The 27,260-nt window shown below is 64.8% G+C and overlaps 5 protein-coding genes across 6 annotated transcripts; 2 read left to right on the top strand and 3 right to left on the bottom strand.

The window, feature by feature from the left end:
• The first annotated feature begins 55 nt into the window (after positions 1–55).
• CHLRE_09g392208v5 (uncharacterized protein) lies at positions 56–8,244 on the top strand. The gene is made up of 9 exons (XM_043065626.1): positions 56–326; positions 811–907; positions 1,109–1,300; positions 1,496–2,721; positions 2,887–3,244; positions 3,398–4,015; positions 4,144–5,068; positions 5,329–5,471; positions 5,711–8,244. The coding sequence occupies exons 1-9, from the start codon at positions 196–198 to the stop codon at positions 5,906–5,908; spliced, it is 3,888 nt and encodes a 1,295-aa protein (XP_042921181.1). The 5' UTR covers positions 56–195; the 3' UTR covers positions 5,909–8,244.
• A 9-nt stretch (positions 8,245–8,253) lies between these two features.
• On the bottom strand, positions 8,254–12,475 carry CHLRE_09g392171v5 (uncharacterized protein). The gene is made up of 5 exons (XM_043065625.1): positions 11,251–12,475; positions 10,640–11,012; positions 10,027–10,395; positions 9,587–9,847; positions 8,254–9,181 (listed from the first exon to the last, which is right to left on the bottom strand). Exons 1-5 carry the CDS (start codon positions 12,279–12,281, stop codon positions 8,594–8,596), a joined length of 2,622 nt encoding a protein of 873 aa, XP_042921180.1. The 5' UTR covers positions 12,282–12,475; the 3' UTR covers positions 8,254–8,593.
• Positions 12,476–12,529: 54 nt separating this feature from the next.
• Positions 12,530–17,245, bottom strand: CHLRE_09g392134v5 (uncharacterized protein). The gene is made up of 12 exons (XM_043065624.1): positions 16,876–17,245; positions 16,593–16,668; positions 16,252–16,293; positions 16,020–16,054; positions 15,605–15,773; positions 15,117–15,246; positions 14,688–14,814; positions 14,392–14,466; positions 14,041–14,133; positions 13,608–13,715; positions 13,265–13,330; positions 12,530–12,970 (listed from the first exon to the last, which is right to left on the bottom strand). Exons 1-12 carry the CDS (start codon positions 17,134–17,136, stop codon positions 12,860–12,862), a joined length of 1,293 nt encoding a protein of 430 aa, XP_042921179.1. The 5' UTR covers positions 17,137–17,245; the 3' UTR covers positions 12,530–12,859.
• Positions 17,246–17,435: 190 nt separating this feature from the next.
• On the top strand, positions 17,436–19,431 carry CHLRE_09g392097v5 (uncharacterized protein). Its single transcript, XM_001694686.3, has 3 exons — positions 17,436–17,880; positions 18,123–18,365; positions 18,691–19,431. Exons 1-3 carry the CDS (start codon positions 17,728–17,730, stop codon positions 18,985–18,987), a joined length of 693 nt encoding a protein of 230 aa, XP_001694738.2. The 5' UTR covers positions 17,436–17,727; the 3' UTR covers positions 18,988–19,431.
• Positions 19,432–19,583: 152 nt separating this feature from the next.
• Positions 19,584–26,945, bottom strand: CHLRE_09g392060v5 (uncharacterized protein). Of its 2 annotated transcripts, none has more exons than XM_043065620.1 (12): positions 26,646–26,945; positions 26,413–26,521; positions 25,959–26,071; positions 25,358–25,613; positions 24,711–24,873; positions 24,329–24,449; positions 24,083–24,109; positions 23,844–23,915; positions 23,432–23,506; positions 23,077–23,124; positions 21,345–21,401; positions 19,584–21,013 (listed from the first exon to the last, which is right to left on the bottom strand). In XM_043065620.1, exons 2-12 carry the CDS (start codon positions 26,492–26,494, stop codon positions 20,891–20,893), a joined length of 1,137 nt encoding a protein of 378 aa, XP_042921178.1. In that variant the 5' UTR covers positions 26,495–26,521; positions 26,646–26,945; the 3' UTR covers positions 19,584–20,890. The 2 variants fall into 2 exon arrangements, with proteins under 2 accessions (XP_042921178.1, XP_042921177.1); XM_043065621.1 differs by having other exon boundaries at positions 25,358–25,607.
• Positions 26,946–27,260: the final 315 nt, after the last annotated feature.

Here is a 27,260-nt window from a genome sequence, read left to right as displayed (position 1 = left end):
CTGGAAGTTGGCATGAGCGGCCTCAAAGAGCTTGGTTCAGGCCACGAGTCCACAACAAACAACTTGGCATACTCCATACAACTACCGTGCTGCCCTAGTGCTCCAAGTTAACAGCTCTTCGACTCGGGCACGGACTAGGGTCACTGACAATCGATACCACCAAACCCTTTTCTCAACTAGAATGAGCGCGAGGAGATGACGCGTATGCAGGCTAATGACGAGGGCGCTCGCCTGCGCCCTCTGCCCATAGCTTACCCGCGCGAGTTTGTGCAGCAAGTGTGCACTGCTGTGTCCAAGGCCTGGTCGACGGGCAGGAATACAATCAAGTAAGGAGCGTTTGTTTCACGGACTGGGGTTTTGCGACCCTGTTGGCGAGGCGGGGTGTGGCCGGTTGTGTCGCGGGGCACCTTTTTGGCCCACGGAGCCTCGCGCTGCTTGGGGAGTCTTGCCAGTCTAGCAAACGTGCAAAATCTAATCACCAGATAGGGTACCAGAAAGCGGGAGGGAGGAATGGCGTCGTTTTCGGCGCGCGCATTCCCCATGGCGCAAGCGCAGACACAGGCCCCGGGCTCGCGCTTGGGGCCGCGAATCACCGTTTCTGGGCGTTTGGGCCTGATTTCAACCGTGTTGCATATGGCAAGCGGGCTGCTTGTGCAAAGTGCTTCAGTAGGGTTCCTTTGGAGTGCAGCAGTGCTCACTAAACGCTGCGAGTTGGAGTCACCCGGGAGCTTCTTCGCCGTGCCTATACTAACACGTGCGCTCTGAGCCTAACGTGAGGTCTCGTTCTTCCAAACCCGCTTGGGTGACCAGGCGGGATGTCGCGCTCACGCTCCTCACGGACCCAGACCTGCGGCTGCGCGTCTGTCATCTTGAAGAGCTTTTGAAGGCCCGCCATGTGCAAGGCCAGGTGAACCCGCGAGCACGCGAGCGCGGCATGTTTAGATTGGATTCCCAACTGCCGCGCCTTACTCGGACGCGCAGCCGCGGCTAGACTGTGGCAAGACACTGCCACCGCGCACCTCTGTGGGGTTGGGTTACGTTGTTGGCTGCATCTCTGCGACTACGGACCGGTTCGACGTCCCGCCGACAACTCCCCACGTGCGCGCAGGCCAACGGGCAGACCGCGCAGGCCCACGGCACCTCGCCGAATGGCCCCCCGGCCGCCGGTGCGGTTGCATGCGGCGGCTGCGGCAAGGAGATGGCACCGCCGGTGCAGCTGCAGAGCGCCCTAGCGGAGCCGGGATGCGCAGCACTGTTCGAGTTGGACCCCAGCATCACAGAGCCGGACTGGGGTATGCAGGTGAGTTATCGGGGCGGCCTGTGCTCCGTGCAAGTGCAACCGGGTTAGCGCGAAATTAAAAAGAGAATTGGGCGTGGTGTGAGCACGACGTCACAGACTTCATAGGAGTTGAACGCTTGGTGGCTGGTTGTTGGCGGTGGCCTGGCTGCTGCACTCGGCCGTGCACATCATTACTTAATTGTGACCGTGTTGCAGGTTGTGTGGCTGAACATGGCCGCGCTGCTGCGGGAACTAGGTCTGCCGCAGCCGCCGCCACAGCCCGCGCCGCCCGCCGGCGGCGTCGCCACGCAGCCCGCCACGCCGCACTTCCACGCGCCGCAGCCCGGCACTGGCCCGTCGCCTGCGCCTACTGCGCCGCCCCTGGGCGCCGAGGGCGGCATGAGCGCGGCCGAGCTGTCCGCCGTCCTGTCCGCTGTCGAGGCCGCCTTTCCCACCCACCCGTCCGACGACGACGAGTACCTCACCGTGGCCGCCTGCTACTGCCTGGCCACCCGCCGCGACCCGCGCGCGCTACTGCCGCCCCACAGCCTGCACCTGGCTGACCTGGCCGCGCACCTGCGCGGCTGTGCCGTCGCTGACGGCCGGCTGGCGGCGCTGCTGCAGCGCTTCGCCGCCGCGGCCACCTCCGGCGCCGCCGCTGCCGTGGGCCTGGCGGCTCGTCTGGGCGAGCTGCTGGCGGCGCCCCGCGCGCGGCTGATCTTCCGCCAGAGCGAGTCGCTTTCGCGCAAGGGCGAGCGCGTCGTGAGCCTGGCGCTGGACCAGCTGCTGCGGGCCGCGCAGGCGCCCAATGGCAATATCAGCAGCAACAACAGCGGCGGCACAAAGCTGCCGGTGGACGCTTGGCAGCGCAGCGCGACGCTGGGCGCGGCGGCGGCCGCCGCCGCTGCTGCCGCGTCGGGCCCCCTGGGCCCGTACGGTGCCGGCAACAGCGACAGCCTGCCCTCCTTCCTGTTTGAGTACGAGTCCGGTAGCGGCGCCGCCGCCGACGGCCGCCAGGCGCCGGCCGGCCCCGGGGACGCTGGTTCTGCTGGCCCGGTGGTGAGCCGCAGTGCCTCCAGCGGCGGCGCGCCCAGCCTGCCCACGCCGCAACAGTCCGTGCAGCTGCAGCACTCCTGGTCGGACAACAACCGCGGCGGCGGCGCAGCCAACCTGCACTCCGCCGGCTCCATGCCCGTCCCGCTTCCCGCCGGTGGCAACGCCAACGGTGCCAACAGCAACGGCACCGGCAGCGCTTCCATTGCACAGGCCGCCGCGGCGGCGCTAGCGCGCCGCAACACGGAGCCCCACAGCGATGCGCTGTCATCTATCACGGCGGGCAGCGGCGCCGGCCTGGGCTTCGGCTCCAGCTGGTCGGGCGGCGGCGTGGGCGGCGGCGCCGAGGGCGTCTCGCCTAGCAGCAGCTTCAACGGGGGCGGCCCCAGGTGTGTCCGATTTGTTAGAGATATGTGTCTGTCCGCAAGAACGAGCAAGGCATGTATGGGCTTCTGTGACCTCTGTGCTTTAGCTGCGGGTCCGTCCTGCACTCTTGCGCTGGCGCCAGTTGCTGTGCTTTCACCGCGCCTCGTAAACCTAACCCACCCGCACAGGTTCCCGCAGCTGTTCAACCGCAGCAGCAGCGGCTACACCTCCGCCAACAACAACGGCGGCACCGCCAACAACAACGAGGCCCTCTTCCAGCAGGCGCTCGCCGTGGCGGCGGCAGGCGGCAACGCCGCGGCGGCGGTCATGGCCTCCCAGCTGGCGGCCGCGGCGCGCGACGGCATGGCGGCCTCTCCCGGCGGCCCGGCAAGCGACCTGATGGTTCCGCCCGAGATCGCCGACGTGTGGTCCAATTCGGCGGCGAATGCCACCGGTGCCGGAGACATGGCGCGGCGGCCGTCGCTGACGGCGGCTGGGCTGGACGGCGCCGGTGGCGGAGTGTTCGCGATGTCGCCCACAAACGAGGTGAGCGTGGACAATCTCGGTATCTGTGCTCAATACGGTAGCAACGAGTGCCTCCGGCTCCAACGCTTGCTGGTCTTGCAGCAGGTAGCCTTGCTTGTGATGCGCTCTGTGGGCTCAGTTGTCCCTCGCATCGCTGCTCTGCTGCCCATGCAGAGCTACTTGTGGGAGCGCATGGCCCGCCAGCAGCAACAACAGCAGCTCGCCGCCAGCCAGCCCGCGGGCGCCGGCGGGCCCGGCAGCTCCCTGGCCTCCGCCAATGCAGGCCTCGGCTACAGCCTCTCCGGCCTCGGCTACAGCTCCAGTCCCGCTGCCAACGGCTTTGGCGGGCCGGGGCTGATGGTCGGCTCGGCGCCCATGCACCACCACCAGCACCACCACCAGCACCACCAGCAACAGGGTCTGCAACAGGCCTTCATGCCCAACGGTCTCTCCAATGGTTTCAACAGCCTGGGCGGCCTGGTGGACTACAGCTCCTGGCACTCGTCCTCCCCCGACCTGGGCAGTTCCTTTGGCCGCCGCCCCACAGTCGCCGAGGAAAACGCCGCCGCCGCAAATGCGTGGATGGTAGCGCACGGCAACGCGGCGGCGGCGGCAGCGGCGGCTAACGCCGCTGCCGCCGCGCAGGGCGGCTCCAACGCCGCCAGCCGCCTCATTGCTGCGGCGGCAGGCGCGGGCGGCGAGCCGGCACCCAGCGTGAGCGAGGAGAGCGAGGAGGTGGCGAGTGTGGGCAACGGCCCGCTGGAGCTTGACTCCATGGCCCTGACTCTGGAGGTAAGTCAAAACATGAATTTTAATAATGAATATCGTCTTGATTGTGCCCTGTGAGAGAACGGTGCCTGTCGCCAAGTGTATGTGTCGATGGTAGCTAAAATACTCTGTGCCCTGGACATTTCCTGCAGGCGATCATCGGCTACGATCCCTCCAACCCGCGCGGCGCCAATGGCGGCCACAAGGGCCTGATTGCCGCCGCAGCCGGCGGCGACGCCAGCGCCTTCGCCTCCGCTGCCGCTGCTGTGGCCGGCGGTGGTGCGCCCGGCAACGGCGACAGCAGCCGCAACTCCAGTATGGACAGTGCGGATGCGCTGCACGCGCGCGACGTCACCGCGGCCGCCGCTGCCACCCTGGCTGCCGGCGGCGGCAGCGCCAGCGCCGCCAACGCGGCCGCCGCCGCCATGCTGACCAGCTGGTCAGCGATGGCGGCTCGCAACGCGTCACTGCCGCCGCCGTCGCCACACACGTCCGGCGCCGCCAGCATCCAGCAGCAGCTGGCAGCAGCCATGGCCTCACCCGCTGGCGGCGCCGGCCGCCTCGCCGTCGGCAGCGCGCCCATGCCACACGCCGCCGGCAGCATCATGGCGCAAGGCCTCGCCGCCACCGTCGCCGCCATGGGCGCCGCCGCGGCGGCCCGCCAGGGTGCCGCTGGCGGCGCCACCGTCGGCAGCCTGGGTGCGTTGGGCGCACTGCCCGGGTCGGTGCCGGGCGGCGGCGCGGGCTCCGTCACCGGCCGCGACATCTTCGGCGGGCGCGTGCTGCACCCCAAGCTGACGCCGCGCGTGCGCGAAGAGATCTGCAGTTTGATCCGCACGGTGCCTGGCCTGCGCCCGGAGGACTTTGACGACGGCGTGCTGCACCAGCTGACGCTGAAGAAGAGCGAGGAGGAGGCGGTGGGCGCGCTGCGCATGCTGGCAGCCGAGAACGTCAGCGGCATCCAGCACATGGCAGCCTACATCAACCACGTGATCAAGAACTACCACATCACCGGCCCCGGCGGCGCCGCGGGCGGCGTGGCGGGCCTGGTGGGAGCGGGCGCGTCGCTGCCTTCGGGTGAGGCGCACGGTGGGAGGGGTGCAGGCTTGCAGCAGGCCATCTAGCGCAAGCTGCGGGGGTCTGTTTGGCGGGGAGTTATGAGGGCTCGCGGTTGTTGCATGGCGCGTGACAGCTTGCTTTCCTGCCGCTGCCCACCCGCGCCTCTGCGCCTGCTCCCTGCACCTTACGCCCGCTCCGCGCGGCGCCTGACTGTCGTTTGCGGTGCTTCTTTCCTATCTAAAAAGCACTCCCCGCCGACGCGACCGCCCGCCGTGCAGCCACTGTCCGCGCCAACAGCACCCCGGTGTCCAGCAAGGCCATCTTGCAGAAGCTGCCGCTGCGAGTGTACAAGCGGCTGGAGGAGGTGATTGCCAAGTGCAGCTACATGGAGTGGAAGCACTTTGACGCGGGCGTGGTCAAGGTGAGGGGGGAGGGCAGGAGGCCGGGCAGGGCGCAAAAGGTTGATCGCAGGGAGGATGCAACAGGCTGTATGATGGGAGAGCCAGGACGTGGGCAATAGGGCACTCCGGCACTGAGCAGGCCTCGCGGTGGGCTTGCGGGCGTGCATGTTGGCATTGTCTGCTGCAGCGCCGTTGGTCCTGCTTGTGCCGTGCGCATATGCCGTACGACAACGCCTGTCCCTCAATGTCACAACAACAGGTGATGGCGCAGCTGGCCGAGATCGGCGAGGAGGACGTGTTTGAGGAGCTGGAGCTGCTGCAGAGCACCGACCTGTCCAACGTGGAGTACATGCCCGCCTACCTCAACAAGCGCCTCAACAACAGGCTGTGGAGCCGCCGCAAGATGCTCACCAGCGCCGCGGCAGCCAGCGGCCTCGCGGCCAGCATGGGGCTGTGAGCAGGCAGCAGCTGCGGAGCAGAGGCGGCATTGGAGCTCGGCATGGGTGGGCCGGAGAGGCGGGTGGGCTGGCTGCGTTTGCACTACAGGTGGCATACGGTAGCGGGTGTGGTGGAAGGTGGGGCCCCGGCCCCTGGCCATGGTCGATGGGTAGATGCGGGCGGCATAGGGGCGAAGGCCGCTGGCGGCACGGCAGAGCCCTGCGGCAGGCGGGCCTGGCTGGGTGCATGGTGGCATCAAGCGTCATGGGGCCGACAACACGTCCAAGAACCTGCATCTTTGGGCTCAGGTGGAGGCCGCTCTGTACTATTACTAAACTACCATCTAATTCACCCTCAGGCGAAAACGGGAGAGAGTACTAGGTTGGAGCAGAGTATAACACATATCGTTGTTGACAGGCGAGAATACGGAGCAGCAATCACGGTTTTGCTTCGCCGTGCATTGCTTTGCGGTCCATGATTGATCGACAGTTGTGAGCGCGGCGGTTGACAACAATCGAAGTGGTTCGGCGTTTGTTATTGAGTCGTCGCTAGGGCGCATTGATTTGAGGTACGGCTGGTTCCTTTGAGTTCAGGCGGCTTTGCAGTGTGTATCGCATCACGTTTTGCCGGGTGGGATTCTGTTTTGGCCCCAGACTTCTGAGTGGTGGCGAGCGTAACCATAAGCGGTTCAACGGGCGTGGGGACCTATATTCAGTCAACGAAGAGCGCATCTGTCGGGAAATGACACGGACCCAGGTCTGATCTAATCGCGAGGTTGGGCGCGCAGCGGTGTGCATCCTAGGGCTAGCGCGGGCACGGCGAGTGAGCTCTATCACCACCATGCAGTTTCATGGTGTTGTTTGTGCTCCCGTTTGTCACACATCATGTACCAGTATGCGTGACAGCAGCGCGTGCGAGCCCCGGGCCGCGCCGCAACGTGTACATTACGTTTGTGCACGGAGGCGAGGTTGACGCCGGAGCATGTGAGTTGTCACCGGACGTGTGGGCACGTGGGACCCTAAAGCGTGAGAGGAGGAGGACGGCACGAGGGTGGCGGTCACGGAAGTCATACATTGTGCATGCGTGTGAGCATCCTAGCCCTTTGTGCGCGTGGCGCCTGCAGTACATAGCGAATGCACGCCCAGTAGAAATGATATATGAGCAGTGAGGGGCATGAGACAGAGGTAAGCGGCCGTCGATGAGCTTCAAGTGGGGAAGCTGGCAGGGCCTTAAAAAGCCTGTCACACGCGGTGGCAGAGGTCACGCGTATGAATGGCCGAAACATATACTTTCGCTTTGTGTATGTGATATTCTTGGCGACTGGGCCCCGTGCGTGTGGAGCAAGTGGAGGGCTGAGTCGGGGACAGGTCGCCGTATGAGAACTGTACCGGAGGCCGCCTAAAGGATTGCACAGCGCGATCGCAGCTGCTGGGTGTGGGAGGCGGTCTGGCGCCTTGGCTGCTGGATTGTCTGAGGAGCCACAGCTTTTTAGATGGTTGTGACAATTTTTGTGTTTGTGAAATTATGACGGACTAAACAGCTTCTTCCAAAACAGCACGAGCTCGGGTCGGCGGCACGCCACCCGCGTGCAAGCAGTGAGGTTGGCCCCGTGAGTGCGCGGGCGCAGACGAAGGGGTCTACTCGGCAGGCGGTGCGCCGGCGGGCCCTGAGGTTTAGGGTTTTCCTTCCCAGGGCGCGCCGGTGTGAGGGGTGGCGTTTCGGTGCCCCCCGCGCCTGTGCGGCGTGCACGGGTTGTTTGGCTGTACTACTAGAGCTGCGCCGGGTAGGTAGGTAGGGTTTACACTGGAGGCGAGCAACGGACAGCGCGGCGTGGCGGAGTGTGTGGCAGGCGCTGCGGATGCCCAGCATCACCATGTGACGCGCCGCCCCCCCGCGCGCGACGTGACGCCTGTCTGAATCACTGAATGTCTTGGATGTGGCGGGCTACGAATACACACGCATTCGTTGAGGTATCATAGCGGGTGGCGGGCTCGGGAGGAATGCTGCGGGGCTGCGGGCTCCGCTGCAGCGCTTCAGCCGCAACGTCCCTGCACCCCCCCCTGGGCCGCCCCGTGTAATATTACGTGTTGCAGCATTTATTGGAGAGGCGGGAAGTTGGCGCGGTTGTTGCGGATGTGTTGGTCAACAGTAGGCTTGAGCTGGTCAATGGCATACGGGCCCGCACACGCAGCCTGTTGCTATCGCTGCAAGGGCTAGCGCAAGCCACCCGGTTGCAAGGTTGCTGGGTTGAGCGAATGTTGCTGAGCGCTCATGGCACACGGAGCGCGAATGAACTGTCCTGCATCGCAGCGGCGCTCAGGAAGGGCCACACGAGCACTGTAACATAAATAATAATATGCTTCCAGCACTGGCCGTGATGCCTAATGTCACCGCGCTAACTGCATGTGTTATCACACCCTGCGCATTCAAGTCTGGCCTCTCCCACCAGTCACAAGACAGAATTAGCAAAGCACAGCACAACCCCCCCCCGTGCCTTATGAAGCCCTTCCAGCCAGCCAGCAACTTGTCGGTACAGTAACGCCGGCGTTCGACCAGCCATGCACTTCTGCTCTGCCACTGCAAACTGTTTGCTGTCTGCTTACGGGTCTGGGCATCGGCTGCACCCTACGGGACCTCGCCAACCTGCCTTGAACCCTGTCCCATCACACACCCCCGTGCCTTATGAAACGGCTGCGGCATTCAGTTAGGCTGCGCCGCCTGCTGCGGCCACCGCCTCCTGCTGTTGCTGTTGTACTCGCTTGCTCAAGGTCGTGTGCTGCTGCTGATGCCGCTGCCGCGCAAACGCCTGCCGCGCCCGCCGCATCGCAGCCGCGTCGCCTCTACCACCTTCCCCTTGCCCCGCTCCCGCAGCCCCCGCGTCCGGGTCCGCAAACGCTCCACCTGCTCCACCCGCACCTCCAACATCACCCGCCGCCGCCCCCGCCTCCCCGCCCGCTCCTGCTCCCGCCACAGCTCCACCACCACCACCACCACCATCCTCGCCCGCCCCAACCCCTCCACCGCCCCCTCCACCTCCGCCTCCACCTCCGCCTCCACCGCCTCTCCCCTGCCCCACAGCCTCCACCGCCTCTGCGTCCGCCGCCGCCGCCTCCTCCGCCTCCCTCTTCTTGGTGATGTCCGCCAGCAGCGCCTCCTCCGCCGCGCGCGCCGCCGCCTCGCCCTCTGGTGTGAGCGGTACGGCAGCTGCCCGGGTCCGTTCCTGGTCCAGGTCCGTGAACCAGGTCAGCAGCTCCTTGGGCACCCACTTCTCCTTGCCGGGCAGCTCCACAGCCTGCAGCGACAGGAGGGCAGAGAGGGAGCGGAGAGGGCAGGCCGGGGTTGCAAGGATTGGTACAGAGAGGTGTAGCGAGGTAGACAGCAGGTGTGGGCAATGGAGGCGGGGCAGCCGGGAGTAGCCACAAAATGGTGGGGGTGGGGGTGGAGGTCGAGTGGGCGGGTGGTGTGTGTATACGGCGCGGACGGGTTGCAAGTCGTTTGACCCGTGCCCGCGCGAGTGCAGCGGGCGCCCGTACCTGGTGCTTGCCACACGTACACACATGCACATTCTCTTCCACCACAATCCTAGCGCCTGCCCCGCTCAGGCCGACGCGATAGCCCGCAAACACACGCACACACACACGCCTGGCCGCCGCCACGCCCCACCCCCCCAGCTACACATACACACACACACACACACCTGCAGGTCGTGTGTGACGTAGTAGGAGTGGCTGTAGCGCAGCACCTTGTAGCGCCACACGCTGCGGCTGGTGACGGCGATGTTGAGCAGCTGGTGGCCCATGGCCGCCCACGGCACCGCCACGTTGCGGTCGCGCGCGATGCAGCCCTTGGCGCGTGTGTAGATGTCCTGCATGTCGTTCTCGAACTCCCCCGGGCTGGACAGGTTGGCGGACATGACGTCGATGCCGAACCAGAACACGTCCATGCGCCGCGTCTGGGACTGCGCGGCGGGCGGGCGGCCGCAGGGAGGGAGGGCAGGGAGGGAGGGCCGTGTAAGGTCACGTTGGGGAAAGAGGTCGGACGGAACCCATTTACATCAATGCGGTGTTGAGGGAGAGGTGGGGTTGGCGTGGGTCAGGAGTGGGCCGTGGGCGCCGCCGCCGGGGCACGCCGCCGCACCTTCATGTAGATGTTGGGCCACGACTCGCGGCCGCTGAAGCCGAAGGGCCGCAGCTCGATCAGGCTACTGCCGGGCCGCATGAACATGGCATTAGTCAGCGCACTGCCGTGCACGCCCACCAGTACGTCCATCTGCCGTACCAGCCACATGTCGTACAGATTGTCCACACCAAATATGTGGCGGATGCATGCCATGGATCCAAAGATGCTGTACACGTCCGTACTGCTGCCGTTGCCGCTACCGCCGGCGGCAGAGCCTGGATTTGGCAGTTTCACTTCCTGGGCGTTGCAGCGGTCTATGAGCTCATCTTCGTTCAGCAGTACTCGGCCCACGTCCTTGTGGCTCTTGCTGCGCACCGCAAACACCACCTGCGTGCAGAGCGGGTGCAGGGCAGGGGAGAGGGCGCGCGGGGGCAGGAGCATGGCCGCATGGCTAATATCTGGGGAGTGGAGGCGCCAGCGGTGGGGCGAAATGCCTCCAAGGAGGTGGTGGTGCGCAGCCCTGGGCTTGCCAGGCAGCCCGCCGCCCTGACTCCCTTTCCCTGGCCATCTGCACCAACCCACCTCCACGAAGCCCACGCACATACCCACGCCCACCACCGCCGCCGCGCACCTTGAGCACGGTGGGGTCAGCCAGCTGCTTCGCGCCGCCCGGCAGCGCCGCCGCCAGGCGCGCACTGTAATTAGCGCCGCGCCGCTCCTCCTCCACCTGCTTCATGTAGTGCTCCGCCACAAACTGCCCCGCCTCAAAATATGCACCCGTCGGCTTCTTGAGCGTGATCTTGCACATCACAAAGCGCTTGAAGCAGCGCACGGCAGTGCCCTCGCCTGTAGCGTCGGAGCGCGCGACCGCCTGGTCTGGCTCGCGGCGCTGCGACAGCCGGCCCAGGCTGGTGACGGCGTGTGTGGAGAAGGGCTGCAGCCAGAAGGAGGTGTAGGGCGGGACGCGGCTCATGGGCGGGTTGCCGGGGACCAGCGTGATGTGCCTGCAGGGCGGCCGGGTGGGAAGGTGAGGGAGGTAAGGTGGGAAGGTGGGAAAAAGCGCAGGTTGGGAAATAGGATGAGCCGGTTGTCACAACCCGTGCTGGCCCACAGTCGGAACCCGACACGGGTGGCTTGTGGTCCGGTGCACGACGCACCCGCGCCTCACCCGACCCCATCGCCTGGACCGATGCCCTAGCCGCCGCCCCCAAACACCGCCCCCCCTAGCCCCAGGCGCTCAACTGGTCAAAGAACTTGAGCTTCTGCTGCATGAAGTAAATGTTGTTGACGGCGAAGCGGTACACCTCAGCCACATTGAAAGGGAAGTGGTGGTAGAACAGCAGCGGCGTGGTGCAGGCCGAGAACACCGGCTTGGCCACATCGGGGCTCTCCTCCATGTGATGCCAAGGCCGAACGACAATCGGCTGATAGCGATTTTTTCCAATCTTCCATTTATCCCCGATGCCCAAAACGCTGGGCGTGTTCCAAAGGATGTCGGTGATGTTCAATCCCGGAAATCGGATTTCGCTGGTCCAGGGGTGGTAGCGAGCGTCCTGGTAGATAATGACGCCCTGGTCAACGCAGACGTCGCGAAGCACGGGGCAACCAAAGATGTTGCCGGCTTCGTCGAGCGCGGGCGTGGGCGCGCTGCAGTTGGTGGTGCCGTAGGAGCGCGGGTGCCACTCCGGGCCACGGTACTTGAAGTTTGGCTCGTCGTTTGCAGGGTCCGGGTGGCCAATTGTGCTTGTGTCCTGCTGCTGCTGCTGTTGTTGCTGTTGTTGCTGCTGTTGCTGCGCCAGCGCGGCGTCTACAGCGCCGCCAGCGGCTGTGGCAGCGGCGTCAGCGGCAGCACCCTTGTCCCCGGCGGCGGCGCCAGCAGCAGCGGCCCCGGCTGTGCCGCTCGCGCTGTTGCCGCCACCCCCGGCAAGCGCCTCACTATCTGCAGTGGCGCCTTCAGCTGCAGCTGCTTCCTTGGCTTCTGTGCCTGCGCCGTCGGCGGCTGCCGTGCCCTTGCTCCCTGCCTCCGCACCCGCCCCGCCCTCCACAGCGCCGCTGCCAGCTGCTTGCGCCTGCGGCAGCGGCAGCGGCTTCTCAGCGGCAGCAGCTGATCTGTCATCAGCCACAGCAGTGGTATTGTCGGCCGCGGTCCCCCCTTTTTGGGCGTCTGCGGCCTGCCCCTGAGGCAGGTTCTGCGCCAGAGCGGCCTCGTGCAGCGACACCAGGAACAGGCTGCTGCACAGCAGTGCTGCTGCGCATACTCGCCAGCGCCTCATGCCCAGTGCAATTAAATTTTCTGAGCAAGAGGATCAGGCATCAGCTACAAGGCAGGGCGCCTCCCGCCGAGCTGAGCATGTGCGCGTCCGTGTTCTGCCTTCCAGCAAAGTATTGATATAAGGTAGGTTGCTTAAACTTAAAGCTTGGTTTTCCGTTGCCAGCAGCTGTTATGCAGCTGTGACGCGAGGTAGTTTCTGTCTGTCGGCAGTGTGAAAATGGCGCGATTTGCACGGGCTTACGCAAGTAGATGACTGATATGTTACAAATGATGAATACGTCTATAAAATCAACTTTTCTGCTCAATTCGCCTCCGCCGAGCCCGATTCCCCACACCCCAAACCCACGCCCCAAACCCCAGACCGTAGCCCTTCCATTCCCCCCAAGGGCTCTGGACTCGAGCCCCGCGTGTACCAACCCTTGCAACTTGGCACTTTACATCTACAACCGCGAGCACCAACGTCTTTCCCGTCCGTGCGACATGGCCGAACACTATCCTGCATTCCCAGCTACCTTCCCCGCTGCCACCACAGCCGACACCCGCCCAACACTAGCGCGCCCCGGCCGGAACCGATGAATTCTACTGCTGCTGGCCCTCCTGCCCCTCGCCGCGGGTCTCGGGCCAGTCACTGGTGAGCACCACGCGGTATCGGGCCTTGCCGCTGGCCACGTGGTCCATGGCCTCATTCACCTGCGGCAGTAGCAGCAGCGGCGGCGGCAGTAGCTGGTACAACATGGACGCGCGCGAAAAGGTATGGTAGCTCGAGCAAGACAGCTGGCAGAACGTACGGCGCCGCGGTGCTGCAGCGACGGGGGCGACAGCTAGCGACCGGCACTTAGCAACTGTGCGCCGCAGCCCGCAGACGAAGGCGCTGTTTAACTGGTTTATCCGCCAAATTGCACCCTGCAATCCCTTCTCCCTCCCAGCCCGAACATACACACGCCACACACACGCCACACACACAACACACACACTCACACGCACCTTGGACAGCGGCATTATCTCCAGCATGGGCTTGACGCCGTTGATGGCGGAGAACTCCAACATCTCCTGTTTGAGAGTGGTGGGGTTGATGGGGGAGGGTGTGGTGGGGTCGTGGGGACCGTGTGGCGTGTGGCGCGGCGTGTAGTGTGCGTGTGGGGTTGGCCAGATACCGCATGTGCCAGGCGTGCTTGTGGCACGCACTGCACGTTAGCCCTTCGTTCACCAATCCAACCCCGCCGCGGCCCCCATCGCCTCTCGCCGCCGCCAGTACCCGACGCCCCCGCCGCCGGCCGCTCACTACACACACACACACACTCAGCACCCCACCCACCCCACGACGCACCTGCATGTCTGCCCTGCCTCCCACGATGGTGCCCGCCACCTTCTTCTGGCCGAACACCAGGTCCTGCAGCGGCACCTGCAGCAGAGGCTGGCCGCCCGGGATGCCCACCTGCATGGGGAGAGAGGGCGGGGTGGGGGGCGGGCAGGCGGGCGGGCAGGCGGGCAGGCAGGCGGGCAGGCAGGTAAGGGGGGGGGCGGGAGGGCGTTGAGGTCAGGCGGTAAGGGGGCAGGTGTCAGGGGGCAGGTATCAGGGAGTAGGACAACAGGCTTGCGGGGATGGCATTGTGCACGGCGCCACGCAGCTGCTCCTCCTCCCACACGCACGCCTTGCACACACACACGCCGAGCACAGCACCCGCGAGCGATGCGCCACACCCCCACCCGCCCACCCGCCCTCTCCGCCCACCCAGGCCCCCAGCCACCCAGGCACCCACCTGCACCACGGTGCCGTTGTTCTTGAGCAGGCTCATGAGCTGGCCGGCGTCTATCTTGGCGCTGGCGCAGTTGAGCAGCAGGTCGAAGTGGCCCTGAGGGTGTAGTGCCGTGTTGCGGAAATGGTGGTCTGTCATCTGCTAGCTAGTCCTTTTACTGTCAGGATAACGCAGCACAACAGAGGATGGCAGTGGATGGGTCGGTCGGCGGGTGGCAGTGGCTGGGTGTGGGCGGCAGTGGGTGGTTGGGTGCTCACTCCCTTAGGAGTCGCTTTGTAGCAGTCACCCCCTTGCAGTCGTTCCCCTCATCCACCCACCCGCCCACTCCACCCGCCCATCCACGCGCCCACCCACCTGCATGCCCTTGTCCCCGGTGGCCGTGTTCCAGGTGGCGAACCGGTGTGCGCCCAGAGACCGGGCCTCGCGCTCCTGTGGGGATGGATGGGCGTATTGTTATTGCTTGTGGGACGGTGAGGGCAAGTCGCAGCCCACTGGACCTGAGCACACACGCAGGCATGAGACCGGTACCGGCATTACGGGCGCGTGTCCTCCTCCCTGCCAAGTGCCAAGCCGTCCACCACCCAGCCCTAACCCCATGCGGCCCTACCCTGCCCTGCCCCCTTCATTCCCTCCCCACCCCCCTCACGCGCCTTGTCCGGCGCCACGTCCAGCGCCGTGACGTCTGCGCCCATCCGCGCCGCGAACTGCAGCGCCAGGTGGCCCAGCCCGCCCACACCCAGCACCCCCACTCGCATGCCGGGCCGCGTCATGTGGCGCCTGCGCGCGAGGCACAACCAGCCAGGGGGCGGGCGGCCGGGGGGTGAGGCATCAGGGGGCGGGCGGCCGGGGGGTGAGGCAGGGAGGCATGAGGAGCGAGGTGCAGGGGCTGCAAGGCGCACACGCCGCGCACCAGAGCCGTTTACAGCCTGACCCAACCCACGCCTACACACACGCCTACACATACACAACAATCGTGCGCATTGCTTCCTTGAAGCATTGTCGAAAGTTATATCAGCAATTTGCTTCCTTCGTCATGTCCCCTCGCACACATACACACACAGCCCAGTAATGCCCCGCACCTCAGTGGCGAGTACACGGTGATGCCGGCGCACAGCAGCGGCGCGGCGGCGGCCGAGTCCAGGCCGGGCGGTATCTTGTAGGCGAAGTCGGAATCCACACGGCACACATCCTGGAAGCCGCCGTGGTTGCCTGCGTGGGCGGGGGTTTGGTGGGCGGGCAGTGGGAGGCGGGTGTGGGGGATGAGGTGGGGGTTTGTAAATAACAGCCCAAACTAAACCAAAACCAACGAAACGAGGGAGGGGGGCTAGTTTACTCCAATCCAAAAGAAGGGTGCGTGTAGGGGGCGTGTAGGGGGCGTGTAGGGGGGGGGGGAGTAAGGTGGGGCGTGCGGGGCATGTGTGGTGGGGCAGGGTGGTGTGCGGTGGGGTGCAGCAGGGCTGAGATGGCTGCGAACCAATCAACCACACACGCCTACGCGCCGCTTTGCCCTGCGACGATTCCAACATTGATTCCCACCACCGTCCACACCGACCCACACCCAACCCACCGTTGACGATGAGTCCGGTGTAACCGCTCTCGCACACGTTCTCCTCGCCGCGCAGGCAGGCGGCGCAGGTGCGGCAGGAGCCGCTGATCCAGCCCACTCCCGCGCGGTCGCCGGGGCGCAGGCCGTCCTTGGGCACTCCCTCGCCCACAGCCACCACCACGCCCACCACCTGGCGAGGAGCGGGAACGTGTGTGCGTTTGCGTGTGTGCATGTGCGTGTGTGCATGTGTGCGTGTGCGCGTGTGTGCGCGTGCGTGTGCGTGTTTGAAACGCACATTTGGTGAGGCTGATGATGCGTGGCTCGGCATGCAATGTTGCTACAGCGTAGCGTGACTTGACGCCGGAGCTACAGCCTAAAGCTGTGGTGCTACCGCAAGCTGCACAATCTGCTCCTGCACACGCACACACACACACACCTCGTGGCCGGGGATGAATGGAAACTTGGACACGCCTACGTGCCGAGTGAGGGCGGGCACGGCAGGGTGCGCGGGAGGCGGTATGCGGTCAGGCCCGGCCCGGACCGTTGGCTCACGTGACGAGAGCTGTGTGGGTTGCGCCCTACCCCTACGCCATGTATGGTCAGTAGTGTTGCCGCTCGTAGGGCTGGTCATGTCAGGCAGTAGCAGCAGCTGGTGATGGTCAGCTCACCCCAGTCGTCGTCCCGCATGTGGATATCCGTGTGGCACAGACCTGCGTGCGTGCGTGGCATAATCACAGACCTCTGGATAACGGGCCCCGCACTTGCGCAAGGTGCTGTAGCGTCACCTGGCACTTTGTACTGTACTGCGTAGCGGTAGGGGTTTTGGAGGGGCGAAGCCCCCCCAAACGCAAAACCTAGGCATTTTTGGGTCCCTGGATGAGAACGTGGTCAGGGCCCTTCTCGCCAGCGCCGGCGGCCTACCCCTGGAAGATGCAAGCCCCCACGCCCACAACCTCGGAGCAGCCACTCCACTCCAAGCAAGTCCCAAGTCCCAAAGCCCCAAGCCCACCGTTGTGCGTGACGCGGATGTCGATCTCACGGGGTCCCAGGGGCCCCACGTCGTGCCGCCAGGGCGCCAGCTTGGCCTGTGTGGGGGGGGGGACACGTGCATGTACGGTTGGGCGCGTGCGTGGGTGCAGCAGGTGAGTTGAGGGGGCGCGTGCGTGAGGCGAGAGGCAGGTGGGTGGGTGGGTGGGTGGGTGCGTGGCGGGAGGCACGCCACGCAAGGGGGGCCGTATGCCCGGGGCAAAGACACGTCAATCTGCGAACGCCCGAACCCGCCGCCACCGCACCTTCTTCTCCGCGACGGCCATGCCGCGCCGCGACAGACGGCTCCCCTGCCCGGCCTGAAACTGCGCATCAAGCGGCATGGGTGTCTGCTGTGACTCAGGAGTACTGCCCTCGCGGAAAGCGCGCGGCGTCGCAACGGCTGCTGCGGCCCGCCGGCAGCGAGCAGGCGTGAGGCTACTGCCGCTGCGAGCGCCGCGGCTGTAGCCGGCCGAGGAGCTGGTGCGGCTGCGCGGAACCGCGCGCGGCAGGCTGTATGTCAGCATTGCGAGGTTGAGTTGCGAGGTTGCTTTGAGCGCTGGCGGCGGTGAGTTGGCGCGGGTTGTGTGTCGGGAAGGAGGTTTCGGAGGCAGGCGTTGCTAAGCTGCCTGTACGCCTTACTTGCAATGGAGTTGAATGAGCTAGGTTTGTATGTGCGGCAGCAGGCTCATGAGTGTGAGGAGCATGAAGGCGGGCAACGCGCTACAATCGTGTCCACGGCGATCGTTGACTGGTCCCGGGGGTCAAAGCCCCTAAAACACGTATCTTTGCTTCTCAAGACTATTGAAGAGCATAATACTATCCACCGAATGAGCAGTAGTGTTTAGACTGCGAAGTGTAAGTCGACCGTCCGCTTTGTGCGCTCCCCGTCGAGCATGTCGCTTTTACCCATTGAACATTATCGCAGTCAGGCTGTTAGAAATAATGCATCAATAGCCGGGCCTTCACCGCGCTGTTGCAACATCCCAACTTTTGTGGCAGCGCGGCAAGTTATCTATGGCGCACGCGCTGCATCACTGCGCGGTCGCGTTAGGGTCGCCGCATCAGCAGCTTCAGCAGGCGAGCTGGGCAGCGGGGCTGGTGAGTCTTCCTGGGCAATGCCTGCGGCGGTCGTGCCCGGCATTGCCGCCCTCGCCTCCCTGCCCCTGCGCGGGCTTGGCGAGGCTGCGCTCGCCCAGGCCAACGCCGTCGCCCTGCTCGGCGCCGCGCTCGCCTTCCTGCTCTACTTCGCCAGCTCCCTCACGGATGCGGTGAGTGCAGGGATGACGTGCGGGGCGCGTCCGTCGTGCCCCAGCTGACACGCCAACACCGTGCCTGTAATCTCGCTCTGCCCGTTGGCGAGGCACTGTCTTCCGCACTGGCGCCTCTCTAGGCCACATTGCAGCAGCTGCCTGAAGCACCCTTGCACCCACCCATGCACCGCATTGCCCGCCTACCTACACGCCCTCAACTCCCGCCCCCGCCCCCGGCGCCCCACCGGCCCGCCCTCCAGGCACAACCAGCGGTGGCGCGACTCGCGGCTTCCCTGCGCCCGTCCCGCGAGCCGCTGCTGCGCGGCTGCTTCTGGGCCATGGCACTTCAGTCGGCGCTGGCGGCGGCGCTGGTGTGGCGGCACCCGGGCCACGGCGAGGGCGCGCTGGTGCCGCTGTACGTGGCGGGGTACCTGTGCGTGGCGCTGCTGACGGGGTCGCTGGGGAAGCGCAAGCTGCGCAGCCGCAAGCGGTTCGAGCTCGAGGTGAGTTGGGGTGATGGTGGGGTGGAGCAGGTGGGGTGGAGCAGGTGGGGTGGAGCAGGTGGGGTGGGGCAGGTGCGTGTGTTGGCGTGGCTGGGGAGTGATGGAACTTACGAGGGCATGCAGCGGCAAGCCACTGGGGGCAAGCCCTGTGCAACGCTGCTGGGCAGGCGGGTGGGAAGTGGGATGTGGTGCCCTGGGCGGGGGGTTACGCTGTGGAGAGAAGGGTGACGTGCTAGCATTACTGCAAGCATGCCAGGCTGTGCCTGCCTCTTGTTTTCACCTGCAAGCACGACTCACGCCTGACCGGCGCATATCTGCACTGCAGGCCGGCGAGGGCGAGCGGCACGGAGTGATGGCTCAGGGCACTTTGTTGGCAGCCCGCAACTATGCAGCCGTCATCTGCACGGTACACCTTGCGGTGCAGGCGGCGGCGGGGGCGCTGGCGGGGGCGGGGGCGGCCGTAGCAGGCACGGGCGCGGCAGTAGCAGTGGGCGCCAGCGGGGCAATTTTGCCGGGCCCCATCCTAGCGGCGTATGGCGCATTGGCACTGGCGTATGCGGCGGCGGTTGCGTTCCGGTTTGTGCCGGCGCTGCAGACGGGTGATGGCGCGGAGTCCTTGTAAGTAGTTTCTGCGGGGGCCGGTTGGTATCTTGTGTGTAGAGTGTTGAAGGCTGGTTGTGATGAAAGTGCACACTTCCGATGCGGACCACAGTTTGCGTGCGATTGTGTGCGCGCGTGACTCGCCCGAATGAAGGCGCAATCTGAGCGTGACTTGGAATGCAGGGGCGCACTGCGTTATGGCTTTGGTATCTTGTTGTTGCGGTGAGGTAAGAAGAATCCGCCAGCCGTTTCACTCCTCATCTTCCCTCTTCAGTGCCCATTCATCAGTACATACCGGTACTCCACAGCCAGACACTGTACTAGGAGCCAGGCCTTAGAATACGAGTGGGTGTGCGATGGGACAGTTGTAAGGCAGGTTGGTGAAGTCCCGTAGAATACGAGTGGGTGACGGAAGGCCCTAAATGACCTGGAAACAGATCGCCATGACTATCTTAAAGGGTCACATCATTCCTGTGCCCGTAGCTGTTCCTGCCTCTAGCTCCGCCACCTGCCGGGTGCGGTCACAGCCTCATGCCGAGACGTTGCGGAGCTGGTTTCCTCAGTCTTTCCGTGGCACTGATCATGGGCCAAACGCGGGTGGCGGGTGACGGCCGGGCGGCCTGTTCCACCAGTTCTACAAGCACGCCAGCAGTGCGGGAGGGTGTTTTGCTCCAAGTTTAATTGCAAACCGCCACCAGGCCGCGAACACACAGCCCAGCATCACAGCCAGCCCACACCGCGGGTGCTCAGCAGCCAAGGGCGGCTCTCGAATCCAGCACCCTCCAACAGCCCCACCGCCTGCCTTGACCCGCCACGCCTCAAGTGATTGACAGCCGCACTGGTCCCGCGGCCATGTCCCGCGCCCGACCACGCCATGACCGCGCGCTGACGCCACGGCTCGGCCGCCCCGCCCGCGCTGACCACACAGCCACTGCGGGCGGCGCGATAGCGCCGTCACCCGTGCATCCGCTCCGCCGCTACCGCAGTTCCGGCTACCTCCGCCGCCGCCTCCGCCGCCGCTGCGCCTAGCTGCTGCTGCTGCTGCTGCCGCGCCCCTGCTCGCCCCAGAGCCGCCAGTGCCGTGCCGCCGGCGTTTGGCGGCTGCACAGCACCCGCTGTACGGCCAGTCGCCACCGCCTCGCCGTCACCCGCCACCGCCACTGGCGCCAATGGCACCGGCGGCGCAGCGGGCCCAAGGGCCAGTGCTGGGCGGTGCGGCGAGGACGCCGCTGATGCCTCCGCCGCAGCCGGGGCGGCAGCAGCAGCAGGCCGTGCGCCCGGCAGTAGCAGCAGCCGCTCGTGCTGCGCCTGCCCAGCGAGGTGGCCGCCACCGCCGCCGCCGCCGCCCCAAATGTGCTGTCGCAAGGCAGCGGCAGCAGCGACGGGAGCAGCAGCAATGAGGCCCGTATGCGCCAATCACTAGGGCTGACACTGCAGCCTACCTACCTGCGGTCCGCACACGGTGGCCACTCTATCCCAAACCCACCTACGTCATCCTGCTAACAGCACTCGTGCGTTGCCTCTCGCTCTCCCAGTGTCATTCACATCACTCGCGCACCGGCGCCACTATCACCGCCACCACCACTCCAGCTAGGCTTACCCCACTGCGGGCACCGCGGCACTCGGTCCGCCACCCTGTTCCCCGCACTCACTGCAATGCTGCACTGCGCCAGCGCCGCCCCTCCCCAGTGACCACCACGGCATTCAAACGCATCCATCCATCCATCCGCGCCGCACGCCCAACAACCACACACTCCTGCCTCCCTCATTTCTTCAAAGCACCACCAGCACACACAACACCTGCCCTCGCTACCCTCACCTGCGCTCACCCGTTGCCCTCCCGCCCACGTAGCTCCTCCCTCACCCGTAGCCCCCAACGCCCGCAAGCCAGCGCCGCCCCGCCTGCCACGGGCCCCCAGCTGCACCTACCCCTCCACTAGCAGCGTCCAGCCCATGACCGCGACTCCGCCCAGGATGCCCGCCGCGAACGCGCGGTCGTGGCGGCAGTTGCGGCCCTCAGGCCACAGCTCGATGCCGCACACCGCCAACTGCGGGGCGGGGAGGGGGGGGCGTACATTCATGATGAGTTAAGGAAGTGGTAGGGGGGGATGAGCGCTTGGCCAGGCATGACTGGTTAGCAGCAGCAGAAGAAACGGCACAGCGAGGGCGGTGTCGCAGAGCTGGGCGTTGCATGATGACGTGTGTAATGCAGGGGTATTGGTATAGGTTTACCTGGTGTGGTACTTGCGCTTTCATGGCGCCGCGCTGTGCGGTTGTGCCCCCAGGGCCCCCCAGTTCCAAAGGCCGCATTCAGCGCTCCCGCCTGCCGCTGCCCGACAGCAGGATCCCCCCGCCCCCCAGCCACCGCCCCGCCCTCACCATGACCCCGCCCGTGAAGGCCAGTAGGTAGTGCAGCCGCTCCTGAGTGAAGAACGGCTGTGGGCGGGGGGGGGGGGGGTACAGCAGTTGCGGTTACATTCATGATGAGTACTCAAGAGGGGGCTACGGGTGTGGGATGCAGGAGGGACTTGTTTTCACCTTTCCCAGTACGGGTGGGGGCGGTGAGGGGAAAGGTGAGGGGAAAGGTGAGGGGCCCAAGTCTTGTCGGGAGAAACGGCTATGAGCGCAGTTGCAGAGGCAGCGCGGGGGCGCACGCGGCGACGCTCAAACTTTAACACACGCTGTAGCACATGCACACGAGCTACCACCTGAACGTACACACACACCTAACTCGTGTTCCTGACACACACACACACACACACACACACACACACACGCACGCACACACTTGTGCTCATTGAAACACACACACACACACACAGTCTCGGTATCGGTAGGTATCCGTAAGTAACTCCGACGCCGTCTGGGCGGGCTTCGTTTTGTTGTTGTTTTTTACCCCCCTTACTTCCTTAACTAGTCATGAATGTAACCCCCCCCCCCGCACACACTGCAGCGCCGCTGACTACCACGTCGTCTGAGCTTCGTACGTGTCATCGGTCTACGCCATTGCAGCCGGGTTTGGGCAAACGACACATCCTTAGATTGCGCCGTGTCCTCGAAGTCAGCCAAACTCATGCGTATAGGACAGCCAGCGCTCCGTTTGCCTTATACCTTAATTCACCTACTACTTCCTATCACCTCCTCACCTTTTACCATCACTCACTGACCGCTCGCACCCGTTTTTTAGCTTACAGTGCTTTGCGACGATGGTGGCATGCCCGTGTTTGTTGGCCGCGGGGCCCCCTTGATCCCTCGCCGCTGTGTCCGCTCACGAGTGCATCTGGGAGTTGCCTCGTGGGTTGGCGCGGTGGTGGGAGCTCATCCGAGCCCCGCCGCGCCCCCTAACCTTTCCTCCCCCGCCGTTGTTGGTTGTCGGGGCTTTGCGTGTGTGTCTGCGTGAGTGTGTGTGCGTGTGCTCCGGGCATCGTGTGGACCCCATTGCGTTTTTGGGCTGCCCTTGCTTTTATGCTTGTTCGCGTGGTCGTGCCGTTTTTTACGTTTTTTACTTTGGCTCTCACTACTACTCGCATTGCACGTTTGCTTGTATGTCTGTGCCGCCTGTTTGCCGTTTGAGTCCGCCACGCCTTACTGCCGCTCGCCCATTTCCTGTGTGTGCTTCCCCCTGCGCGCGCGGCTCTGGCGTGGCTTGCATTGCTGAGCGATTAGGTGAGTTCGCGGGGTCCCGGTTTCGCGCCGCAGCAGCTAAGCTAGCCACCTAGACGCATGCACTCAGCTTCTTTACCAACGAGCCTTACTTATCACCACTACTACTCCAGACTACTTGCTTTCAATAGGAACTTAGTATTTTAGCATTAGCCGCCACGGAAACACGGGGGAACCAGCAGCCTGCCGCTGGCGAAACAACGGTATGGAATGCGTCGCGTGTGCCCGCTGTACCTCTGGACGTCGGCACTTCACTTCATATTTGATACACACCATCCCATGGATGGCTACCCCCCGCACACACACACACACACATACACACACGCACACACACACACACGCACGCACACACACACACACACACACACACACACACACACGCACACACACACACACACACACACACACACACACACACACACACACAGAGGAGGCCGGCCGGCCGCACCTGCAGCAGCAGCAGTGACAGCAGCGCTCCCAGCGGCTCCGACAGCCCCTGCAGTGCAGCAGGCGGCGCACCAGGACAGTGATGAGCCGTCAGCCGTGTGCCGCTTGCGCACGGCTGCAGCCATACACACCCGCCAGGGGACCAGAGCGTGCCCTCCACGCCGCTCTCCCACCCCCAAGCCCCACCTCTATTCCTTCATCCGATCAACAAACCAACGTTCAAGGGCCCGCAAGCGCCCAGCCGCCGACCCAGCCGCCACCGCCACCACCGCCACCACCACCACCACCACCACCACCACCACCACCACCCGTGCCCGCCCAGCCGCCACCCCACCCGGCCGGCCGGCTCTCCTCACCGAGGCTGTTGCGAGGCCGATGGCCTTCCAGCGGCTGCCGGTGGCGGCGTAGATGGGTGCGGCGATGATGACGCCCTAGGGTGGGGGGTGGGAAGTTACATGCATTATTGACTAAGAAGAAGCGAAGTTGTGGCCAGGCACATTGGTAGAGCAGGCGTGTCGTTACTGATGACCGTGGAGTCCAGCAACGCGCTGCTGCTGCTGCTCTTCCATTTGTCCTATTCCATTTAAGTTGATCTTAATCGTCTTAATCGTGGGGTGGGGCGTGGGGGTAGTTCATTCCAATCCCAAATGCAACCAATGCCGCCGGACGTGGCGATACCGGTAAACAGGGGCCAGCAGGTGTTGGGGTGGAAGCAATGCCGGTTGGGGCAAGGTAAGAGCAGTCAGATAGGGTGGGCTCAGCCCTCACCTCCGGGATGTTGTGCAGCGCAATGGCCAGAGCCATGACCGGACCAAAGTCCGTGAACGCCGAGAACGCCACCTGCGCAAGGCAGGGGGGGCAGAAGGGAAGCGGGCAGGGGACTGGCGTCAGGCGAAAGGGCGGCGCCCTAGTTGGCCTAGTCGGTAGTGGTCGCGCGGTTGCTCTGTCCCAGTCTGCCCCGCGCCCAACGCGTCTGTGCTAAGTTCCTGCGAGGCGCCCGCTCTCACCGCAAAGCCTTCGGGCAGGTTGTGAATCTGTCGCGTACACAGCAAAACAGACACTCAGTTTATTTAAACGGTTGCGCGTATGGATGCAGCATGGTACACACCGTGCCGCACACATTACTTAGCTTAATCAAGGCGGACCTCACCCCATGCAAGCCAACCCTGCTGCAGCCCCCCAGCCCGCCAGCCGCCCAGCCCGCCCCCCAGCCCGCCCCCCAGCCCACCCCAGGCCCCCAGCCCGCCACGCACCGTCATGGTCACCGCCATCAGTAGCCCCAGGCGCATCATGCGGCCCGCCTTGATGCGCTGGGACTCCGACTGCGCCGCGTGCGTGTGCGCCCCGCCGCCGCCCAGCTCGCCGCCGTGGCCGCTGCGGAGCGCACACGTGACGGCGCGTCAACAGACCACTCAGAAGTTCGCCACGAGGTGCCGCGAGGGTGAAACCAGGCGCAATGACACGAAATCCCGCACTGTTGAGGTGCCATGCTGTTAGGCCAGCGGTGCAGCGGCAAGTATATCATGCGTGCTCCCCCCATTCCGACAACCCACCTGCACCCACTTGTCCATACGTGCACACACGCACGCCCATACACACACGCACAAGCCCACACGCCCACACGCCCACACGCACCTGCCGTCGAGGCCCAGCTCGCCCGCTCCACCGGGCAGGCCGCCGCCGCCGCCGCCGCCCACCAGCGGCGTGGCCAGGTCGCCGGCGCCACTGCCCTTGCGCGACAGCCCCACGCCGCCGGCCCCGCCCGCCCCTGCGGTTGTGGCCACCTTGCGCTGCGAGGCTGCGGCCGGAGGGAAGGCACGGGCAGGAGCGCGGGGCGCGCGGAGCACGGGCACGCGCCGGCCCGGAAGCGGCATCAACATGGCGTGGCAAGACACGGCGTGATACTGGGCCCAGCGATTGCGCTCAATGCTGAGGCCGCGGCTGGCTACATAGTTGCCGAATTGCAGCTGTATTGCTAATGCTGTACTTCAGCATAGCATGAACGGTCGGCTAAGGCAGCCACTCTGTAGGACTGCTTCCGGATGCTCACTTGACTAAAGCGCTTCGGCTTGGATCCTGTATGGTTGCCTAAGCAAACGTCCTGAAGCACTTTACCCCGAAGCTAGCCTGAAGCAAGGCCGTTATGCAATTGGATATCCCTGCCTGCACCCGTGCCTGTTGCTGAGGGGCACACGTGCCTCTTCCTCAGCTGTACTAGCTAGCTGCAGCCCCCTTCCCTCCTGTCCCCTTCCCTCCCCTCCCCTCCCTCTCTCCACACCCACCTCCGCCACTGGCCACGCCCAGCGCCACCGCCCCGCCATGACCGGACCGCTCCACGTCGCCATCCGACAAGTGGTGGTGGTGGTGGTGGTGGTGGTGGTGGTGGTGGTGGTGCGAGGTGCCGCCGCCGGCCGCGGCGCCGCCGCCGGCCGCCGCCGTGCCTCCATCACCTCCAGACGCCCGCGCCGCCGCCGCCTCCTCCTCCTCGTGCTGCAGTTGCCTGAAGAACGCCTCATGGTCATCCACGTCGTCCTGTTTCTGTGGAAGGGCGGCGGAAGCACGAGTGCCGTGACCGCGCAGGCCCTGGCCAGGCCTTGGCGGGGAGCAGCAACCTTTCGGCTGGCAGTCGCGCACTGTCACAGCGCCATCCTCTTGAACCTTGCCCCGGCCCTCTTCTGCTATTTCTGCTGCACTATGACGCCTGTTGCCACCCCGAAGATGCCACCTAGATGTGGGGCTTGTGGGCCCCCATCGCATGCCTTAGGCCACAGCCCCATCCGGGGCCAAGCCCCCGCCCCCGGCCCCGCCCCCGCCTCAGCCTCAGCCGGCGTGGGTTTGGCTCCGACTCGCCCAACTCCCCCGCAGCCCCCCCAGCCCGCACACCTTGGCTAGGTGGTCATGGCCCTCGTCCATCTTGGGGAAAAACGGCTCAGCCACGTAGTAGGCCAGGGACCCCGCACCCGCAGCCGCCAGGATCAAGAGAGGATCGCTCTCGCCTTGGAGCAAGAGGGAGGGAGGGGCGCGCGGCCGTGGAGGAGGGGTGCGTGGGCGGGTTCGGTTTGAGGTGGGCGAACAGCAGAGCACCGAGTGGTGGGCTGTCTATCAGAGTCAGTGGGGCGGGCCGTGGGGCGGGCGCCGTGCCGGCGGCATGGAAACGAACGGCCGTTGCGCATGCTAGCAGGGTAAGATGCGCTGACTGAATGCTGGTCGGGCTGGAAAGCGAATAACAAAACGGCACACACGCCCTCCCCAACGAGCCCTAGCCAACAGCCCCTGCTCTCGACCTTGCCAAGCCGCCTCCAGCCTCAGCCCCTCAGCCACGCTTCCCCTCTCTCACCCGACATGGCGTTCCGCAACACCAGCTCCACGATGCTCACACACGCCATCACCCCCAGCGCCAGACCCAGCAACGCGGCCATGGCCTGCGCGGATGGGCGCCGGACCACCTGGCACCGCGTGGAAGTGGGCGCGTTCAGCGAACACTTTGGGTGACAGGAATGGGTGCCCATCAAAGCGAGAGGCAAATAATACCAAATGTTTCGATCAGGATCGAGTATGGAACAGGCTCACCGCTACAACAGCACCGATGCTTGTTGACAGCCCCGCCATTGTCGCAAGCGCGAGTGGCCACACGGCATCCTCAAGCTTTAATGGCATTGTCAAGCTGCGTTGCTTGTATTGCACCAGTAAGCGCTAAAAAATGATCGCTCCGGAACTCCTCCCGCCACTTCGTCGCCGGACATGCAAGTAGATATCCACTATCTTAAACGCATTTCGTTTGATGCCAAATGTTTTTCTCTCCTTCAAGGGAAAAGCGGGGAATGAGCTGCTTCGTGTACTTAATAATTATAGCTAATGTTTCGGCGTACCAGGTTCTACCGGGTCCTGCTGTAATACTGAATAATGAAGTGAGAAGACGACGTGGCACACGTTAGCCTACTGTGCTTTGGCCACCACCCATTCATCATCATCGACACGCGTTTACCCGTGGCTTACCCCGTGGCGCCGTCCCCCAATCCAATGCCAGCCAAGTGTCCCAACCCCAGGTGTATACAGACAGCATCTATACATGAAGATTAAGGCCAAGAAGCCATCACCAAATCCACGCATCGTCCAATCCCATTGGCTGGGCGTGACGATGCCATATCGGCCTCCGCGCCGCTGGGACCTTGTCCCGAACCAGCA

This window comes from Chlamydomonas reinhardtii, chromosome 9 (assembly GCF_000002595.2).
Source record: "Chlamydomonas reinhardtii strain CC-503 cw92 mt+ chromosome 9, whole genome shotgun sequence".
In the NCBI taxonomy this organism is placed as follows: domain Eukaryota; kingdom Viridiplantae; phylum Chlorophyta; class Chlorophyceae; order Chlamydomonadales; family Chlamydomonadaceae; genus Chlamydomonas; species Chlamydomonas reinhardtii.
This window is presented reverse-complemented; position numbering and strand designations above follow the sequence as displayed.

Coding starts and splice junctions, on each gene's coding strand:
- CHLRE_09g392208v5 (XM_043065626.1), top strand. CDS start 196: ATGACGCGTATGCAGGCTAATGACGAGGGCGCTCGCCTGCGCCCTCTG. Junction 327..810: donor ACGGGCAGGAATACAATCAA/GTAAGGAGCGTT, acceptor TTGGGTGACCAG/GCGGGATGTCGCGCTCACGC. Junction 5,472..5,710: donor TTGACGCGGGCGTGGTCAAG/GTGAGGGGGGAG, acceptor TCACAACAACAG/GTGATGGCGCAGCTGGCCGA.
- CHLRE_09g392171v5 (XM_043065625.1), bottom strand. CDS start 12,281: ATGAGGCGCTGGCGAGTATGCGCAGCAGCACTGCTGTGCAGCAGCCTG. Junction 11,013..11,250: donor AAGCTCAAGTTCTTTGACCA/GTTGAGCGCCTG, acceptor GCCGCCCTGCAG/GCACATCACGCTGGTCCCCG. Junction 10,396..10,639: donor CTGACCCCACCGTGCTCAAG/GTGCGCGGCGGC, acceptor CTCTGCACGCAG/GTGGTGTTTGCGGTGCGCAG.
- CHLRE_09g392134v5 (XM_043065624.1), bottom strand. CDS start 17,136: ATGCTGACATACAGCCTGCCGCGCGCGGTTCCGCGCAGCCGCACCAGC. Junction 15,774..16,019: donor CATTCATCCCCGGCCACGAG/GTGTGTGTGTGT, acceptor GCTCCTCGCCAG/GTGGTGGGCGTGGTGGTGGC. Junction 13,716..14,040: donor ACAACGGCACCGTGGTGCAG/GTGGGTGCCTGG, acceptor CTCCCCATGCAG/GTGGGCATCCCGGGCGGCCA.
- CHLRE_09g392097v5 (XM_001694686.3), top strand. CDS start 17,728: ATGCCTGCGGCGGTCGTGCCCGGCATTGCCGCCCTCGCCTCCCTGCCC. Junction 17,881..18,122: donor CCAGCTCCCTCACGGATGCG/GTGAGTGCAGGG, acceptor CCCGCCCTCCAG/GCACAACCAGCGGTGGCGCG. Junction 18,366..18,690: donor GCAAGCGGTTCGAGCTCGAG/GTGAGTTGGGGT, acceptor TCTGCACTGCAG/GCCGGCGAGGGCGAGCGGCA.
- CHLRE_09g392060v5 (XM_043065620.1), bottom strand. CDS start 26,494: ATGGCCGCGTTGCTGGGTCTGGCGCTGGGGGTGATGGCGTGTGTGAGC. Junction 24,450..24,710: donor GAGCTGGGCCTCGACGGCAG/GTGCGTGTGGGC, acceptor TGCGCTCCGCAG/CGGCCACGGCGGCGAGCTGG. Junction 21,402..23,076: donor TGTCACTGCTGCTGCTGCAG/GTGCGGCCGGCC, acceptor CCCCGCCCACAG/CCGTTCTTCACTCAGGAGCG.